Source organism: Heterodontus francisci, chromosome 13 (assembly GCF_036365525.1).
Source record: "Heterodontus francisci isolate sHetFra1 chromosome 13, sHetFra1.hap1, whole genome shotgun sequence".
NCBI lineage: Eukaryota > Metazoa > Chordata > Chondrichthyes > Heterodontiformes > Heterodontidae > Heterodontus > Heterodontus francisci.
The window spans coordinates 108,291,560-108,310,535 of NC_090383.1; the positions used below are offsets into that span (position 1 = coordinate 108,291,560).

At 43.7% G+C, this 18,976-nt stretch overlaps 1 protein-coding gene across 17 annotated transcripts in view; it reads right to left on the reverse strand.

Moving 5' to 3' along the window:
* The window catches only part of cep170aa (centrosomal protein 170Aa), a 174,398-nt gene that overhangs the window by 88,042 nt on the left and 67,380 nt on the right, over window positions 1-18,976 (reverse strand). For all 17 annotated transcript variants that reach the window (XM_068045385.1, XM_068045382.1, XM_068045380.1 and 14 more), the window contains 2 exons: window positions 5,961-6,422; window positions 3,276-3,928 (listed from right to left, as the gene is read on the reverse strand). In XM_068045385.1, the coding sequence (XP_067901486.1) occupies window positions 3,276-3,928; window positions 5,961-6,422 (1,115 nt within the window). The remainder of the gene's footprint in view (window positions 1-3,275; window positions 3,929-5,960; window positions 6,423-18,976) is intronic.

An 18,976-nucleotide genomic window follows, 5' to 3' on the forward strand; every position in this document is an offset into this window, starting at 1 on the left:
GCCTAGATAGAAAGGACCTGTTTTCCCTGGCAGGGAGGTCAGTTACCAGGGGACACAGATTTAAGGTGACTGGTAGAAGGATTAGAGGGGACATGAGGAATAACTTTTTCACTCAGAGGGTGGTGGGTGTCTGGAATTTGCTGCCAGGATTGGTGGTGGAGGCAGAAACCCCCAATTCTTTTAAAAGGTACCTGAACATTTAGCTGAAGTGCTGTAACCTGCAAGGCTATGGACCAGGTGCTGGAAGGTGGAATTAGATCAGGCGGCTAGTTTTTTCAGCTGGCACAGACACGATGTGCTGAATGGCCTCCTTCTGTGCCGTAATTGTTCTATGGTTCTATGTAGTCGGGGTAATATATTCGCATGGATAGATGATTGGTTAACAGACAGGAAGCAACGAGTGGGCATAAATGGGGCAATTTCAAGTTGGCAGGCAGTAAATAGTGGAGTGCCGCAAGGATCAGTGCTGGGGCCTCAGCTACTTACACTCTATATTAATGACTTAGACGAGGAGACAGAGAGTAATGTATCTAAGTTTGCTGATGATACAAAGCTTGGGGGAAAGGTAAGCTGTGGGGAGGGCAGAGAGGCTGTGAAGAGATATAGACAGGTTAAATGAATAGGCAACAGGATGGCAGATGGAGTATAATGTAGGAAAGTAAAGTTATGCACTTTGGTCATAAGAATAGAAAAGCAGAATATTTTTTAAAAGCTGTGAAACTTGTAAGTATCGATGTTCAAAGAGACTTGGGCACACTTGTACAAAGAAAGCAGAAAATTAGCATGCAAGCAATTTGGAAAGCAAATAGCATGTTGGCCTTTATTGCAAGGAGATTGGAATACATGAATAAGGAAGTATTGCAACTATTGTACAGGACTTTGGCGAGATCACATCTGGAATACTGTGTGCAGTGTTGGTCTCCACATTTAATAAAGGATGTACTTGCATTGAAGGCAGTGCAGTGAAGGTTCACTAGATTGGTCCCTAGGATGAGGGGGTTGGGCTCTGATGAGAAACTAAGTAAATTGGGCCTCTAGTCTCTGGAGTTTAGAAGAATGAGAGGCGATCTCATTGAAACATATAAGATTCTAAAGGGGCTGGTTAGGGTAGACACCGAGAGATTATTTCCACTGGTTGGGGAATCTAAAACACAGAGACAGAGTCTCAGGATAAGGGGCCAATCATTTAGGACTGAGATGAGGAGAAATTACTTCACTTAAAGGGTTGAGAATCTTTGGAATTCTCTACCCCAGAGGGTTGTGGATGTTCCAGTGTTGAATACATTTAAGGCTGGGATAGACATATTTTTTGTCTCTCAGGGAATCGAGGGGTATGGCGAGTAGGCAGGAAGGTAGAGTTGAATCTGAAGATCAGCCAGGATAATTTTGAATGGCGGAGCAGGCTCAATGGGCCATATGGTCTACTCCTGCTCCTATTTCTTGTGTTGTGCTCTTGTGAATAATGTCCAATTATTAGAGGAAGGCCATCTTGTGCACTGCAGTACCATTAGAATTGACAAACCAAGACAAAGATGCTTTTCAGATGCATGAAAATTGCACCATGCAGCAGTTTTGTATCAAAGTAACTTTTGTTCAGAGAATATGCATGGAGTAGCAGGTAAAATTTCAGCAATGCTCTTCCAAGACAAATGAAGTTGTGATCTAAACTGCAAATGAAAATATTAAGAAAAACACATTACAATACCATAAGCTGGCAACAATAATTATCTACCAGTTGAAAAAAAATCAACTAAAAAACTTTTGAAGTTTTTTTTTTACATACCATGCAAAAGGTTTTGAAAAACAGGCAACACTAAAACAGAAGTCAGCAAAAAGACTAAGCTGAATTATAAAGAAGCAGCCTTTTCTGAATTCCTTGCAACAGGACAATTTTGTGCTGATAACAAGAGTGAAGGAACTTGGGTACACTCTCAGAATGATGCCCTATTAACACAAGTAGAGAAAGAACATTTGATTTGCATAACTACAATTTTGTGTCCAACAAGTGACCACTGTACCTGTGGTAAACCAGAGAGCAGGGACATGTAGAAGTTAAATTAATAAGGAAGATTCAGCAATAACACTGTTGGGCATTGCACAGCAATCTATTGCAGTATTTATTAAGTGGTCCCCAGGTTTAGAGGATGGTGAAGCAGTACACATGCTAATCCCATTTTATTCATGCCATACATGACTGTATGATCTGGGATAAGGCTGTAACTATAATTGCTCATTATCTACAAAAGGAAGCAAGGTTTCAAAATGTAACTTCCAATGGTATCAAAGGAACATTGGAAGCCTCTTCCTCCACTCAATGAAATCATGGCTGACCTGCGATCTAAGTCCATGTACCTGCCTTTGCCCCATATCCCCAATACCTTTGGATAGCAAAAATCTATCAATCTCAGATTTAAAATTAACAATTGATCTAGCATCAACTGCAGTTTGCAGAAGACAGTTCCACACTTCTACCACTCTTTACATGCAGAAGTGTTTCCAAATTTCAGTCCTGAAAGGTCTGGCTCTAATTTTTTGACTATGCCCTCTAGTCCTAGACTCCCCATCCAGCGGAAATAATTTCTCTCTATCTATCCTATCTATTACTTAATATCTTGAAAACTTCAAACAAATCACTCCTCAACCTTCTAAATTCCAAGTAATACAACCCTAGTTTGTGTAATCTCTCCTGATAATTTGACCTTTGGAGGCCAGGTTATCATTCTGGTAACTCTACACTGCACTCCCTCCAAGGCCAGTATATCCTTCCTAAGGTGAGGTGCCAAAACTACTCACATTACTGTATGTGTGGTCTAACCAGGGATTTGTATAACTGAAGCATCACTTTTACCCCCTTGTATTCTAGTCCTCTAGATATGAAGGTTAGCATTCCATTAGCCTTTTTGATTATTTTCTGTACCTGCTCAAAACATTTTAATGATCTACGTACATAGATCCCAAAGTCTCTTTGGCCCTCTAATGTTTCTTGCTTTTCACCATTTAGAAAGTACCCTCTTCTATCTTTTTTAGGTCCAAAGTAGATGATCTCACCTTTGCCTATATTAAAATCCATTTGTCACATTTTCCCATTCACTTAACCTATCAAAATACTACTGTTTAAATCTTATTACTGGGATGTGCTAGAATAATTGCATAGTCTGCAAAGAATAAACTCAAGTTTTCTTCATGCTCATATCGCATGAATGAATTAAAAAAACAGAAAAATGTGTCACTCAGAAAATCATTCACAGGACGCAATATGCTTTCTTTAATCTTACCGTGTCAATCATTCTACGAGCTTCCTCTTCTTCTGTATTGGAATTTTCAAGTTCAATAGTGTATGTTCCTTTATCACTTTGATCATCATCATTTTCCTTTGCGGCAGACGGTGAAATTGTTTGTTGTTCCAGCTGTTGACTTTGGTTCTGTCTGTGTCCAGTGCTACCAGAACTTCTCAGCTGTGCTGTTTGGGCAGATACTAAAGGAACTGCTGGTTCAGCAGCTTTTTGTTTTTGTAAATGTTTAGTTTGATAAAGTTCATGTACATTATGTGATGATTTAGTATGAGGAGGACTTGGCTGATGTGTTAAAGACGTTGCCTTTGACTCTGCTGTGTTACTTTTTGACCTGTCTGGCTTTGCGGGTGGACATGGATGAGGACCTTCTTGAGGCATAGCTGCTGCAATTTGTGTGAAAGAATAGGATCGTCGCTTGCGTGGATTATCTTCATCAAAGAACTCAATCATAAAGGCAGTCCTACTCATTGAAGGAACCTCATGGGCCTTTTCTGAAGTTGCAGTCTTCTGATGAAGCCTCTGCTGTTCTGCACGATACATTCTCAATTGATCTTCAAGTGCAGCATGTTTGTGAGCACGCCTTTGTCCATTTCCATTTTCTGTATCACTTTGCGTTCCATCGTCATGCTTACTTCCTAAACAAGAAACCAAGCATAGAGAATATAATTTCTGAAAGCCCATAGAAATATCTGCTTGGGTTTATACATTAGGTGAAAGATGACTATGGCAAGTCAACATTTAGCAATTACTCACAAATATGCAATGTCAGACCCTGTGCACTGCAGTGATGGTCACAAACAATACGTAATACAGTCCAAACAATAAATCTTTAAGTAAGTGAACAATGACTCAGGCAGAACTGAGTTGCTATTATTCTCCAAACTCTCGCTTTTGTTCAAGTAACAAACTGAGTTGCCATTACAGCAATAGATGAGCTATGAAGTACAGCTGTGCCATTCTTGCTTTGTTTACGTGCTCACCAAGACAAAGCTAATTTATTACTTTCTTTTGGGGGTGGGGTGGGGTGGGGGGGGTGGGGGCGGGATGGAGGTGAAAGGAGAAAGAGTGGCATAGAACCATAGAAAGATTATGGTGCAGAAGGAGGCGATTCTGTCCATCATGTCCATGCCGGCCGAAAAAACTAGCCGCCCAATCTAATCCCATCTTTCAGCACCTGGTCCAGAGCCTTGCGGGTTACAGCATTCAGACAATTTCAACACAAATGAAAACAAAGTCTACCAAATGCTTTTTTTGCCCATGATGACCATACTCCTTTAAAAAAAACACTAATTACTTAAAATGCTCCCCTCTGTCCATCACAGTCATATTTTCTTGACTCTCCCTAAAAATGCCACCATCCAACACATCTTCCCTTCTCCTCCCACGTCAGCATTCCGAAGGGACTGTTCCCTCCGCAACACTCTGGTCCATCCTTCAATTCAGTATACTGTATTCACTGCTCACAATGCAGTCGCCTCTACATTATGGAGACCAAATGCAGACTGGGTGACCGCTTTGCAGAACACCTCCACTCATCCCAAAAGCAGGACTCCGAGCTCCAGTTGCTTGCCATTTCAACATACACTCCTGCTCTCATGCCCACATTTCTGTCCTTGACCTGTTGCAGTGTTCCAGCGAACATCAACGCAAACTCGAGGAGCAGCACCTGATCTTTCAATTAGGCACTCTACAGCCTTGCAGACTCAACCTTGAGTTCAACAATTTCAGAGCATGACTGGCCTTTCTTATATTTTTCTATATTATTTTATTTTATTTTATTTTTTTAACCATGTGCCCATTTTTTCATGTGGACAGAGCTATTCATTATTCTGCCATTAACGCTCTCTGAACCAATGCTTTGACTTTCACACAAGCATTAAAACACTCTTTGCCTTTGTCTCATGACTGTTATTTAATCTCTCCTGCCCTCTGCCCTATCACATAACTTCCATATTGTTCTCTTCCCCACCAACCGCAACACCCCCTCCCCCACTCCCACCACTTGTTTAAAACCCAATTCTTTTCTAACCTTTGCCAGTTCTGATGAAAGATCACTGACCTGAAACGTTAACTCTGCTTCTCTCTCCACAGATGTTGCCTGACCTGGGTATTTCCAGCACTTTCTGTTAAGTCTAACTGTTCAGTAAAAGACTAAATTCTCAAAGAATGGTCAGATTTTAGCAATTCAAAAATAAAGTCTTCCAGATTTTAATAGAAGATATTTGGAGTTGCTATTAATTAATAAATAAATAATGCAATTTATCATGCATTAAAGAACTCCGACATCTTAAACTTACCATTCAACTTACCAGCACTGTGACTGCAGCTTTGGAAAGGAAAGGAAGATCGAGACAACTAAATGGATGGTGTCAATATTAGTGAAAAAGAAGTTCACAAGCTTTATATTTGTGGTTTGAGGTGAGCGAGGAGGGGACAGGAAAAAGTGGTTTAATGCAACAGTTGATGGTGGAGAGCGAAGTCGGGATTAAATTTGCTCTCCATGATGATCGGTAGTCGGCAGTTTTAGAAGAGGGTAGTAAGGCCTGATAGCACTTGATGTGGCCCAGCCAGATATGGTGATGGGTGGCTAAAACAGGGATCAAAACTGACTTGCAGCCTTTTGAAAAGCTTATGCAACAGATTTTTGATAACTACCAAGAATTTTACCTTTTAACCGTCTCATCTGAACGGTAATGTCACTCTTTATGCTTTTGCAATCATCATTCATTGATTCCCGTCTCATTCTAGGTGGATCATTTTGTGCCAACCAGTCAGCCACTTTGCTTTCTGCTGCTATCATTGCAGCCTGGAGTCCAGACAGTTCTTTGGGGGCTGGAGGAGATTTTTTCTGCTTGTGGCGCAGGTCGGGAGTGCATTTGTTGACGTGATCTTTGATTGTCACTTTGCCTGGAGTATGGTCATCAAATTCAATAGTAAACGAAGCATGCCCTTGAACAACTGCACGAGAGGCTTCCGTATCCTTTGTGGGGATTTCGTGAATTGGACTTTCCACTGATAGAGCAGACTGATGAAATTCTTTAGTAGGGATTTCAAAATAGCTTGGTTCTCTACAGAACGGGTAAATTACTTCCTCTCGTAAGGCTTTGCTGTCATCTTCCTTGGCATCTCCTGAAAAAAGATTAGGACAGGTGAAATTCACTACTAAAGGGCTAAAGTCAAAAAATTCAGAAGATTTAAATCTTGCCTAGAATAGCTGTCAAAAGCATTTCTTTAAAAGCTGGATCTGAATCAGAAGTGACATTAATACTGTTCAAGGTTTCATTGAAGCATGACTGCTGATGTACAATTTGCAAACAAAAGTCTAAAGCTTTTCTACTTTTCAGTGGAATCGTGCCCATGCAACTTTCTCCAGATTTTATTGAAGAAAGTGCTTGAAAATTGTTTAAATACAAAACCATGAATTAAAGACATTTATTTTAAAATCAATTCTCTTGCATGAATTAGAAGCTAGCGCAATAACGTAGCAAACTAATCTGGTGACACGATGTATTACATGTTGACACTAGTAATTCCCCACATTAGTCCCTTACCTCAAATGGAAGGGGTGCCAATAGAAACCCAGCACTTGTGGGAGAGAAACAAAACAAATACCGAGCTGGCCGAGTCCTAAAGGACATAGCTGCTAGACTGGGTCTGTGGCAGATGGTCAGAGAGCCAAGACAAAAAAAAACTTGACCTCGTCCTCACCAATCTATCTGTTGCAGATGTATCTTTCCATGACAGTATTGATAGGAGTCACCACCTCACAGTCTTTGTGGAGACAAAGTGCTGTCTTCACACTGAGGATACCCTCAATTGCGTTGCGTGGCAGTACCACCGTGCTAAATGGGATAGATTTCGAACAGACCTGGTAGCTCAAAACTGTGCATCCATGAGATGCTGTGGGCCATCAGCAACAAAAGAAGTATACTCAACCACAATCTGTAACCTCACGGCCCAGCATATCCCCCACTCTACCATTACCATCAAGCCCGGGATCAAAATTGGTTCAATGAAGAGTGCAGGAGGGCATGTCAGGTGCAGCACCAGGGATACCTAAAAATAAGGTGTCAACCTGTTGAAGCTGCAATACAGGACTACATGCATACCGATCAGCGGAAGGAGCATGCAATAGACAGAACTAAGCAATCCCACAACCAACGGATCAGATCTAAGCTCTGCAGTCCTGCCACATCCAGTTGTAAATGGCGGTGGACAATTAAACAGGAGGAGGAGGCTCCACAAATATCCCCATACTCAATGATGGGGGAGTCCAGCACATCAGTGCAAAAGACAACGCTGAAGCATTTGCAACCATCTTCAGCCAGAAGTGCCAAGTGGATGATCCATCTTGGCCTCCTCCTGAGGTGCCTAGCATCACAGATGCCAGTCTTCAGCCAATTCAATTTACTCCACCTGATATCAAGAAATAGCTGAAGGCACTGAATACTGCAAAGGCTATGGGCCCTGATAAAAATTCCGGCAATAGTACTGAAGACTTGTGCTCAAGAACTGGCAGCGCCCCAGCCACACTGTTCCAGTACAGCTACAACACTGGCATCTATCTACCTGAAAATATGGAAAATTGCCCAGCTATGTCCTGCAAGCAAAAAGCAGAACAAATCTAGCCCGATCAATTACCGCCCCATCACTCTACTCTTGATCATCAGCAAAGTGCTGGAAGGCGTCATCGACAGTGCTATCAAGCGGCACTTACTCAGCAATAACCAGCTCACTGACACGCAGTTTGGGTTCTGCCAGGACCACTTGACCCCTGACCTCATTATAGCCTTGGTCCAAACATGGACAAAAGAGCTGATCTCCAGAGGTGAGGTGAGAGTGACTGCCCTTGACATCAAGGCTGCATTTGATCGAGTGTGGCACCAAGGAGCCCCAGCAAAACTGCAGTCAATGGGAATCGGGGAAAACTCTCCACTGGTTGGAGTCTTACCTCGCATAAAGGGAGATGTTGTGGTTGCTGGAGATCAATCATCTCAGTCAAGTGAACTGGCAAATTAGGTTAAGGGAGAGTTCAATAGAGATGCAGTGGGAGACATTTAAGGGGATATTTCAGAATACACAGAATAGATATATTCCAACAAGAAAGAACACTTCCAAGGGGAGGACCCACCATCTGTGGTTAATTAAAAACATTAAAGATAGTATCAAACTTAAAAGAAAAAGCATAGAATTGCACAAAGATGGGTGGCAGGTCAGAAGATTGACTAATTAAAGAATGATTAAGAGATTAATAAGGAGGGAAAAATTAGAGTACAAGAGAAAGCCAGTTAGAAATATAAAAACAGATAGTAAGATTTTCTATTGAAATTTTAAATAAAGCGTCAACAAAGTGACCAATGGTCCTATAGAAAGTGAGTCTACAGAATTAATAATGGAAATAAGGAGATGACAGATGAATTGAACAGCTATTTTGCATCGGTCTTCACTATAGAGGGTACAAGCAATACCCCAGAAATAGCTGTAAATCAGGAAATGGAAGGTCGAAGGAACCCAAGAAAAATACAAACACCAGGGAAATGGTTGGCATCCTTTTATCGACAAAAGATGACGGACACGCAGCAAGCAATCCATTTAAATGGGGTGTCTTCTCATGGTGCACATTTGTTGATGGCTGTGAAGGCCAATCCTTCAGACAGGTTCTGCCACAAGTGCTGCGCATGAAGCTGCCAAGTGACAGTGAGCTGCTTTTGAGGTTGGCACCTGTTGCCAAGCTGCTGTAGCTGGTCATCATGGTAGTGCACACCAGTCCACAGGATGTGGCACCATTTCCCTCTTTCACCAGCTAGTGACTCCTAAGTGCGATAATTGACATTTAGGGCCTTCATGTCACGCTTGCAGGCATCCTTGACATGGAGCTTTGGCGCCCCACTGGTCATCTGGCCCTGGCTACCTCACCATACAGAAGGTCCTTGGGTGCACGACCGTCTTCCATCCTGTGGACGTGTCCGATCCACCGAAGCAACCTCTGTCTGACTAGTGTCAACACACTTGGGAGCTCGGCCTTTGAGCGGACTGCTACATTTGTGATTTTGACCTGCCAGGATATACCTATAATGCGGCACAGACAGCGAAGATGGAAATTATTGAGCTTCTTTTCCTGGTAGCTCTAAGTCACCCATGTTTCACAGCCATACAGCAATACAATGAGAACCCAGGCCTTATAAACCATGAGCTCGTTCCTAAGGGTCAGTTTGGTGTTAGTCCACGTGCATTTCGCACGTCAGCCAAAGGTGGTAGCTGCTTTCCCTATGTGTGTATCGAGCTCTGCATCGAGGGCCAGATTGCCCGTCAACGTGGACCCAAGATAGCTGAATTTGCTAAACACTTCCAGTGGGGTGTTATTTACTGTGATCAGGGGAGGAGATGCAACACCTTGTCCCATGACCACAGTTTTCTTGATACTTCTCTTCAAGGAGTAGTAGTTACAGGCATGGGAGAGACAGTCCATGAGTCTTTGTAGTTGAGTTTCCGTGCTACTGGCGCAGCATCATCAGTGTAGAGGAGTTCTCTAATCAGGACATGATGTGTTTTTGTCTTTGATTTCAGCCTTGATAGATTGTAGAGCTTGCCATCTGACCTAGTGTGCAAGCAGACTCCTTCCATATCTACAGGGAAGGCGAGGGTCAAGAGCATGGAGATGATAATGCCAGAGTGGGGAGCGAGGACACAACCTGTTTCACTCCATTCTTCATTCCGAAACTGTTGGAAGTGGACTCATCAAATTGTATAATGCAGTGCATGTTATCATGGAATGATTGGATGAGACTGAGGAGCTTTGGTGGACAGCCAATTTTTCCCAAAATCTTGTAGCACCCTGCTCTGCTGACAGTGTCGAATGCCTTCGTGAGATCTACAAAAGTAAAATAAAGGAGTTTGCTCTGTTCTCTATACTTCTCTTGTAGCTGGCATATGGAGAAGATCATATCCACAGTAGATCTGCAGGCATAGAAACCGCACTGCGTTTCCAGGTACACTCAGTCTACAAGTAAATGGAGTCTTTTAAGTAGGACCTTAGGCTTTCCCTATGACGCTTAGGAGTAAAATGCTCCTATATTTGTTGCAGTCTCCTCTGTTGCCTTTGTTTTTGTATAGTGAGATGATTTTTGGCATCACGCATCTAAACATAGAAACATAGAAAATAGGAGTAGGCCATTCGGCCCTTCGAGCCTGCTCCACCATTCATTATGTTCATGGGTGATCATCCAACTCAGTAGCCTGTTCCGGCTTTCGCCCCATACCCTTTGATCCCTTTAGACCCAAGAGCTATATCTAACTCCTTTTTGAAAACATACAATATTTTGGCCTCAACTGCTTTCTGTGGTAGTGAATTCCACAGGTTCACCACGCTCTGGGTGAGGAAACTTCTCAACTCAGTCCTGAAAGGTTTACCCTGTATCCTTAGACTAAGACCCCTGGTTCTGGACTCCCCCACCATCGGGAACATCCATCCTGCATCTACCTTGTCAAGCCCTGTTAGAATTTTATAGGTTTCTAGGAGATCCCCCCTCACTCTTCTGAACTCCAGCGAATATAATCCTAACCGACTCAATCTCTCCTCATACGTCAGTCCCGCCATCCCAGGAATCAGTCTGGTAAACCTTCACTGCACTCCCTCTATAGCAAGAACATCCTTCCTCAGGTAAGGAGACCAAAACTGCACACAATATTCCAGGTGTGGCCTCACCAAGGCCCTGTATAATTGCAGCAAAACATCCCTGCTTCTGTACTCGAATCCTCTCGCTAAGGCGGCCAACATACCATTTGCCTTTTTTCACTGCCTGCTTACCTTCAGCCACTGTTTTACGAGAACACCCAGGTCTTGCTGCATATTCCCCTCTCAGTTTATAGCCCTTCAGATAATGTGCTTTCCAGTTTTTGCTACCAAAGTGGATAACCTCACATTTATCCACATTATACTGCATCTGCCATGCATTAGCCCACTCACTCAACTTGCCCAAATCACCCTGAAGCCTCTCTGCATCCTCCTCACAACTCACCCTCCCACCCAGTTTTGTGTTGTCTGCAAATTTGGAAATATTACATTTAGTTCCCTCATCTAAATCATTAATGTATATTGTGAATAGCTGGGGTCCTGGCACCAATCGCTGCGGTACCCCACTAGTCACTGCCTGCCATTCGGAAAAAGACCCATTATTCCCTACTCTTTGTTTCCTGTCCGCCAACCAATTTTCTATCCATCGCAATACACTACCCCCAATCCCATGCGCTTTAATTTTACATGCTAATCTCTTATGTGGGACTTTGTCGAAAGCCTTCAGAAAGTCCAAATAAACCACATCCACTGGCTCCCCCTCATCAACTCTACTAGTTACATCCTCGAAGAATTCTAGTAGATTTGTCAAGCATGATTTCCCCTTCATAAATCCATGCTGACTCTGCCCGATTCTACCACTGTTCTCTGAGTGCTCTGCTATAAAATCTTTGATAATGAACTCTAGAATTTTCCCCACTACAGACATCAAGCTGACTGGTCTATAATTCCCTGCTTTCTCTCTACCTCCCTTTTTAAATAGTGGGGTTACATTAGCTACCCTCCAATCTGCAGGAACTGTTCCAGAGTCTATAGAATCTTGGAAGATGACCACCAATGCATCCACTATTTCTAGGGCCACTGCCTTAAGTACTCTGGGATGCATACCATTAGGCCCTGGGGATTTATTGGCCTTCAATCCCATCAATTTCCCCAACACCATTTCTCTACTAATATTGATTTCTTTCAGTTCCTCCCTCTCACTAAACCCTGGGTTCCCCAACATTTCTGGTCTGATATTTGTGTCCTCCCTTGTGAAGACAGAACCAAAGTATGCATTTAGTTGGTCAGCCATTTCTTTATTCCCCATAATAAATTCCCCTGTTTCTGACTGTAAGGGACCTACATTTGTCTCCACCAATCTTTTTCTCTTCACATACCTATAGTAACTTTTACAGTCAGTTTTTATATTCCCCGCAAGCTTGCTCTTGTATTCTACTTTCCCCTTCTTAATCCCTTGGTCCTCTTTTGCTGAATTCTAAACTGCTTTCAATCCTCAGGTCTGTTATTTTTCCTGACAAATTTATATGCCTCTTCCTTGGATCTAATGCTATCTCTAATTTCCCTTGTAAGCCAATGGTTTGGCTACCTTTCCCGTTTTACTTTTGCGCCAGACAGGGATAAACAATTGTTGCAGTTCATCCATGCGCTCTTTAAATGTTTGTCATTGCCTATCCACCGTCATCCCTTTAAGTAACGTTTCCCAATCAGTCATGGCCAACTCGCGTCTCATACCTTCGTAGCTTCCTTTACTAAGATTCAGGACCCTTGTATCAGAATCAACGACACTCTCCATCTTGATGAAGAATTTTATCATATTATGGTCCCTCCTCCCTAAGGGGTCCCGCACCACTAGATTGTCAATTATTCTTCTCTCGTTACACAATATCCAATCTAGGATGGCCTGTTCTCTAGTTGGTTCCTCAAAGTATTGGTCCAGAAAACCATCCCGTATATACTCCAAGAATTCCTCCTCTACGGTATTGTGAATAATTTGATTTGCCCAATCTATATGCAGATTAAAGTAACCCATAATTACAGATGTTCCTTTATCGCATGCGGCTCTAATTTTCTGTTTAATGCCATTCCCAACATCACCACTACAGTTTGGGGGTCTATATACAACCCCCACTAATGTTTTTTGCCCCTTAGTGTTCCTCAGCTCTACCCATACCGATTCCACATCGTCAGAGCTAATATCTTTCCTCACTATTGTGTTAATTTCCTCTTTAACCAGCAATGCAACTCCAACACCTTTTGCTTTTTGTCTGTCCTTCCGAAATACTGAATACCCCTGGATGTTCATTTCCCATCCCTGGTCACCGTGCAGCCATGTCTCCGTAATCCCGACTATATCGTACCCGTTTACATCTCTTTACACAATTAATTTATCCACTTTATTGTGAATGCTCCACGCATTAAGGTACAAAGCTTTAAGACTTGTCTTTTTAACATTACTTGTCCTCTTCCCACTATTTTTCACTGTGGCCATGTTTGATTCTGGCCCTTGATTTCTCTGCTTTCACTTTTCTTATTCCCCTTACTGTCTTTTGTTCTCGTCTTTGATCCCCCCCTCCTTGAACTCCTTGCAAAAGTTCCCATCCCCCTGCCATTTTACTTTAAACTCTCCCCCCAACCACTCTAACAAATACTACCCCCAGGTCATCAGTCCTGGTCTTGCCCAGGTGTAACCCGTCCAGTTCGTACTGGTCCCACTTCCCCAGAACCGGTCCCAATGCCCCAGGAATCTAAAATCCTCCCCCTCACACCATCTCTTCAGCCACGTATTCATTTGATATATTCTGCTATTTCTACTCTGACCAGCACGTGGCACAAGTAGTAATCCTGAGATCACTACCTTTGAGGTCCTACTTTTCAACTTACTTCCTAGCTCCCTACATTCTGCTTTTCGGACCTCATCCTTACACCTATCTATTCCCCTTACATTTGAATCCCCTATAACTATTGCATTCCCACACTTTTTACTCCTCCTCTGTGCAGCAGAGCCAACCATGGTGCAACGAATCTCCTGTGGAACAAAGCCTACTTTCCAGCAGAGGAGAAGGTCATAAAGGTGTGGCAATAGATGGGACTTTCCATGCTTGAGCAGTTCAGCTGGGAATCCATACTTGCCCGGTGCCCTTCTGTTCGCTTGGCGTCTATGGCCTTTTTGAGCTCCTGTGATGAGGGTTCTTCATCTAACTCATCCATGATAGGAAGTTGCGGGACAGCATCGAGTGCAGACTGGGAGATGTCTGATTCACAGGTGTACAGCTCACAGTGGTGTTCAGCCTAGCGGGACATCGGTTTACTTTTGTTGGTGAGTACTTCACATCTGCTGACTTCAGGGGAGCAACTTTGGTGATGGTAGGGCCAAGAACCCTCTTGATTCCTTCATACACAGTTTGTAGGTTTCCTTTGTCACATGGGGCGGCACAGTGGCGCAGTGGTTAGCACCGCAGCCTCACAGCTCCAGCAACCCGGATTCAGTTCTGGGTACTGCCTGCGCGGAGTTCTCCGTGACCGCGTGGGTTTCCGCCGGGTGTTCCCACAGCCAAAGACTTACAGGTTGATAGGTAAATTGCCCTAGTGTAGGTAGGTGGTAGGAGAATTGAGGGAAGGTGGGGATGTAAGGGATATGGGATTAATGTAGGATTAGTATAAATGGTGGTTGCTGGTCAGCACAGACTCAGTGGGCCGATGGGCCTGTTTCAGTGCTGTATCTCTCTATGACTATGACCTGCAGTTTGGATTTCTTGACATAAGCTGATCCAGTGTTTGTGGTACTGAGCAAACTGTTGGAGCTGTGGGCTGACAAGTCCCCGGGTCCTGATGGATTTCATCCTAGGGTCTTAAAAGTAGCTAATGAGATAGTCGATGCATTGGTTTTAGTTTTCCAAAATTTCCTTGATTCGGGTAAGGTTCCATTAGATTGGAAAATAACGAATGTAACTCCTTTATTCAAAAAGGGAGGGAGACAGAAAACAGGAAACTACAGGCCAGTTAGCTTAACATCTGTCATAGGGAAAATGTTATAGCAGGGCACTTAGAAAAATTCAAGGTAATCAGGGAGAGTCAACATTGTTTTGTGAAAGGGCTATCATGTTTAACCAATTTATTGGAGTTCTTTGAAGTAACATACCGTGGATAAAGGGAAACCGGTGGATGTACTGTACTTAGATTTCCAGAAGGCATTTGATAAGGTGCCACATCAAAGGTTATTGCGGAAAATAAAAACTCATTTTGGCACGGACAGAAGATTGGCTAGCTAACAGGAAACAGAGTAGGTTGAAATGGGTCTTTTTCTGGTTGGCAAGATGTGCTGTGCCACAGGGATCAGTGCTGGGGCCTCAACTTTTTACAATTTATAGAAATGACTTGGATAAAGAGACCAAAGGTATGTTTGCCAAATTTGCTGATGACACAAAGATAGGTAGGAAAGTAACTTGTGAAGAGGACGCAAGGGGGCTACAAAGGTTAAGTGAATGGGCAAAGATCTAGCAAATGGAGTATAATGTGGAAAAATATGAAATTGTCCATTTTGGCAGGAAGAATGAAAAAGCACATTATCTAAATGGTGAGAGATTACAGAGCTCTGAGATGCAGAGGAATCTGGGTGTCCTAGTGAATAAATTGCAAAAGGTTAGTATGCAGGTACAGCAAGTAATTAGGAAAGCTAATAGAATGCTATCGTTTATTGCAAGGGGAATTGAATAGAAAAGTAGGGAGATTATGCTACAGTTATACATGGCATTGGTGGGGCCACATCTGGAGTACTGTGTACAATATTGGTCTTATTTAAGGAAGGATGTAAATGCGTTGGAAACAGCTCAGAGAAGGTTTACTAGAGAAATACCTGGAATGGGCGCTTTGTCTTATGAGTAACGGTTGGACAGGCTAGGCTTGTATCTGCTGGAGTTTAGAAGAGTAAGAGGCGACTTGACTGAAGCATAAATCCTGAGGGGTCTGACAGGGTGGATGCGGAAAGGATATTTCCTCTTGTGGGAGAATCTAGAACTAGGGGTCACCTATTTAAGACAGAGATGAGGAGAAATTTTTTCTCAGAGAGGGTCGTGAGTCTTTGGAACACTCTTCCTCAAAAGGTGACAGAAGCAGAGTCTTTGAATATTTTTAAGGCAGAGGTAGATAGATTCTTGATGAGCAAGGGTGTGAAAGGTTATCAGGGGTAGGTGGGAATGTGGAGTTGAGGTTATAATCAGATCAGCCATGATGTTGTTGAATGGCGGAGCAGGCTCAAGGGGCTGAGTGGCCTACTCCTGTTCCTAATGTGTATGTTTGTATGTCCCAGGTCATCACTACAGGAGTTTCTCAGGATAGTGTCCTAGGCCCAACCATCTTCAGCTGCTTCAATGACCTTCTCTCAAACCAGAAGTGGGGATGTTCGCTGATGATTGTACAATGCGGGGGGAGACGGTGCGTAGTGGTAGTGTCACTGAACTAGTAATCCAGAGGTTCATACCAATACCTTCGGGACATGGGTTCAAATCCCACCAGGGCAGCTGGTGGAATTTAAATTCAATTAATTGCTAGATGCAGGGAGGCTGTTCCCGATGGCTGGGGACTCCAGAACCAGGGGTCACAGTCTCAGAATATGGGGTATGCCATTTAGAACCGAGATGAGGGAGAAATTTCTTCATAGAGTCACAGAGTTGTACAGCATAGAAAAAGGCCCTTCGGCCCACCGTGCCCATGCCAACCATAATGCCTATCTATACTAATCCCACCTGCCTGTATTAATTCCATATCCCCCTATGCCTTGCTCATTCAAGTACCTGTCCAGATGCCTATTAAGTGTCGCTACTGTTCCTGCCTCAACCACCTCCTCAGGCAGCTCATTCCAGATACCCACGACTGTGTGTTAAAAATTTACCCCTTTGATCCCCTGTAAACCTCCTCCCTCTCACCTTAAATCTTTGCCCTCTAGTTTTAGTCACCCCTACCATGGGAAACAGACTCTGGCCATCTACCCTATCTATGCCTCTCATAATTTTATATACCTCTATCATGTCCCCTCTCAGCCTCCTTCGCTCCAGGGAAAACAGACCCAGCCTATCCAATCTCTCTTTATAACTCAAGCCCTCCAAACCAGGCAACATCCTTGTGAATCTTTTCTGCACCCTCTCTAGCGTAGTCACATCTTTCCTGTAGTGCGGCGACCAGAACTGCACACAGTACTCCAAATGCAGTCTAACCAACGTTATGTACAACTGTAACATGACGTCCCAACTCAATGCCTTGGCCGATGAAGGCAAGCACGCCAAACGCCTTCTTCACCACCCTGTCTACCTCTGTTGCCACTTTCAGGGAACCATGTACTTGCACCCCAAGGTTTCTCTGCTCAAGACCACTCCCCAGGGCCCTGCCATTCACGGTATATGTCCTGCCCTGGTTTAACTTCCCAAAATGCATCACTGCACACTTGTCTGTGTTAAATTCCATTTGCCAATCCCTTGCCCACTTTCCCAGTTGATCTATATCCTGTTGTAACCTTAGACAACCTTCTTCACTGTCCACTATACCACCAATTTTGCTGTCATCTACAAACTTACTAATCATGCCCCTTACATTTACATCCAAGTCATTAATATATATGACAAACAACAGAGGGCCCAGCACTGGTCACCGGCCTCCAATCTGAAAAACAACCCTCCACTACCACCCTCTGCTGCCCATCACCAAGCCAATTTTGTATCCAATTTGCTAGCTCACCCTGGATCCCATATGTTCAAACCTTCTGGACCAGCCTACCATGCGGGACCTTGTCAAAGGCCTTGCTAAAGTCCATGTGGACAACGTCCATCGCCCTGCCCTCGTCAATCCTCTTGGTCACCTCCTCGAAAAACTCAATCAAATTTGTGAGGCGTGATTTCCCACGCACAAAGCCATGCTGACTATCCCTAATCAGCCCTGCCTTTCCAAATGCATATAAATCCTGTCTCTCAGAATCCCTTCCAATAACTTTCCCACCACTGATGTAAGGCTCACCGGCCTGTACTTCCCTGGCTTATCCCTGATGCCCTTCTTAAATAAAGGCACAACATTAGCTATCCTCCTGTCTTCCGGTGCCTCACTCGTGGCTAACGATGATACAAAAATCTCTGCCAGGGCCCCAGCAATCTCCTCCCTTGCTTCCCATAGCATCCTAGGATACACCTGGTCAGGCCCTGGGGATTTATCCACCTTAATGAGCTTCAAAACCTCCAACACCTCTTTGCAATGTTGATATGTTCCAGAATATTGCTGTTCCCTCCCTTGAACTCATTAGCTTCCATGACCTTCTTCCCGGTAAATATGGACGGGAAATATTCATTTAAGACCTCGCCCATTTCCCGTGGCTCCACACATAGATTACCACACTGATCCTTAAGGGGACCTACTCTCTCCCTAGCTACCCTTTTACTCTTTCACTCAGAGGGTGGCAAACCTGTGGAATTCTTTACCACAGAAGGCAGTGGAGGCCAAGTCATTAAATATATTCAAGAAGGAGATAGATATATTTCTTAATGCCAAAGGGATTAAGGGATATGGGGAGAAAGTGGGAACAGGGTACTGAATTAGACGATCAGCCATGATCTTTTTTGAATGGCGGAGCAGACCCGAAGGGCCTACTCCTGCTCCTATTTTCTATGTTTCAGCAATATTCGCGACTCCTCAGATACTGAAGCAGTCAGTTTCCATATGCAGCAAGACCTGCACAACATTCAGGCTTGGGCTGACAAGTGGCAAGTAACATTCACGCCACACAAATGCCAGGCAACGACCATCTCCAACAAGAGAGAATCCAACCATCTCCACTTGACATTGTTACATTACCATCACTGAATTCCCCCACTATCAACATCCTGGAGGTTAGCTTTGAACAGAAACTGAACTGGACCAGCCATATAAGTACCGTGGCTACAAGAGCAGGTCAGAGACTGGGAATTCTGCAGCAAGTAACTCACCATCTGACTCCGCAAAGCCTGTCCACCAACTACAAGGCACAAGTCAGGAGTGTGATGGAATACTCTCCACTTGCCTGGATGAGTGTAGCTCCTGCAACACTCAAGAAGCTCAACACCATCCAGGGCAAAGCAGCCCGCTTGATTGG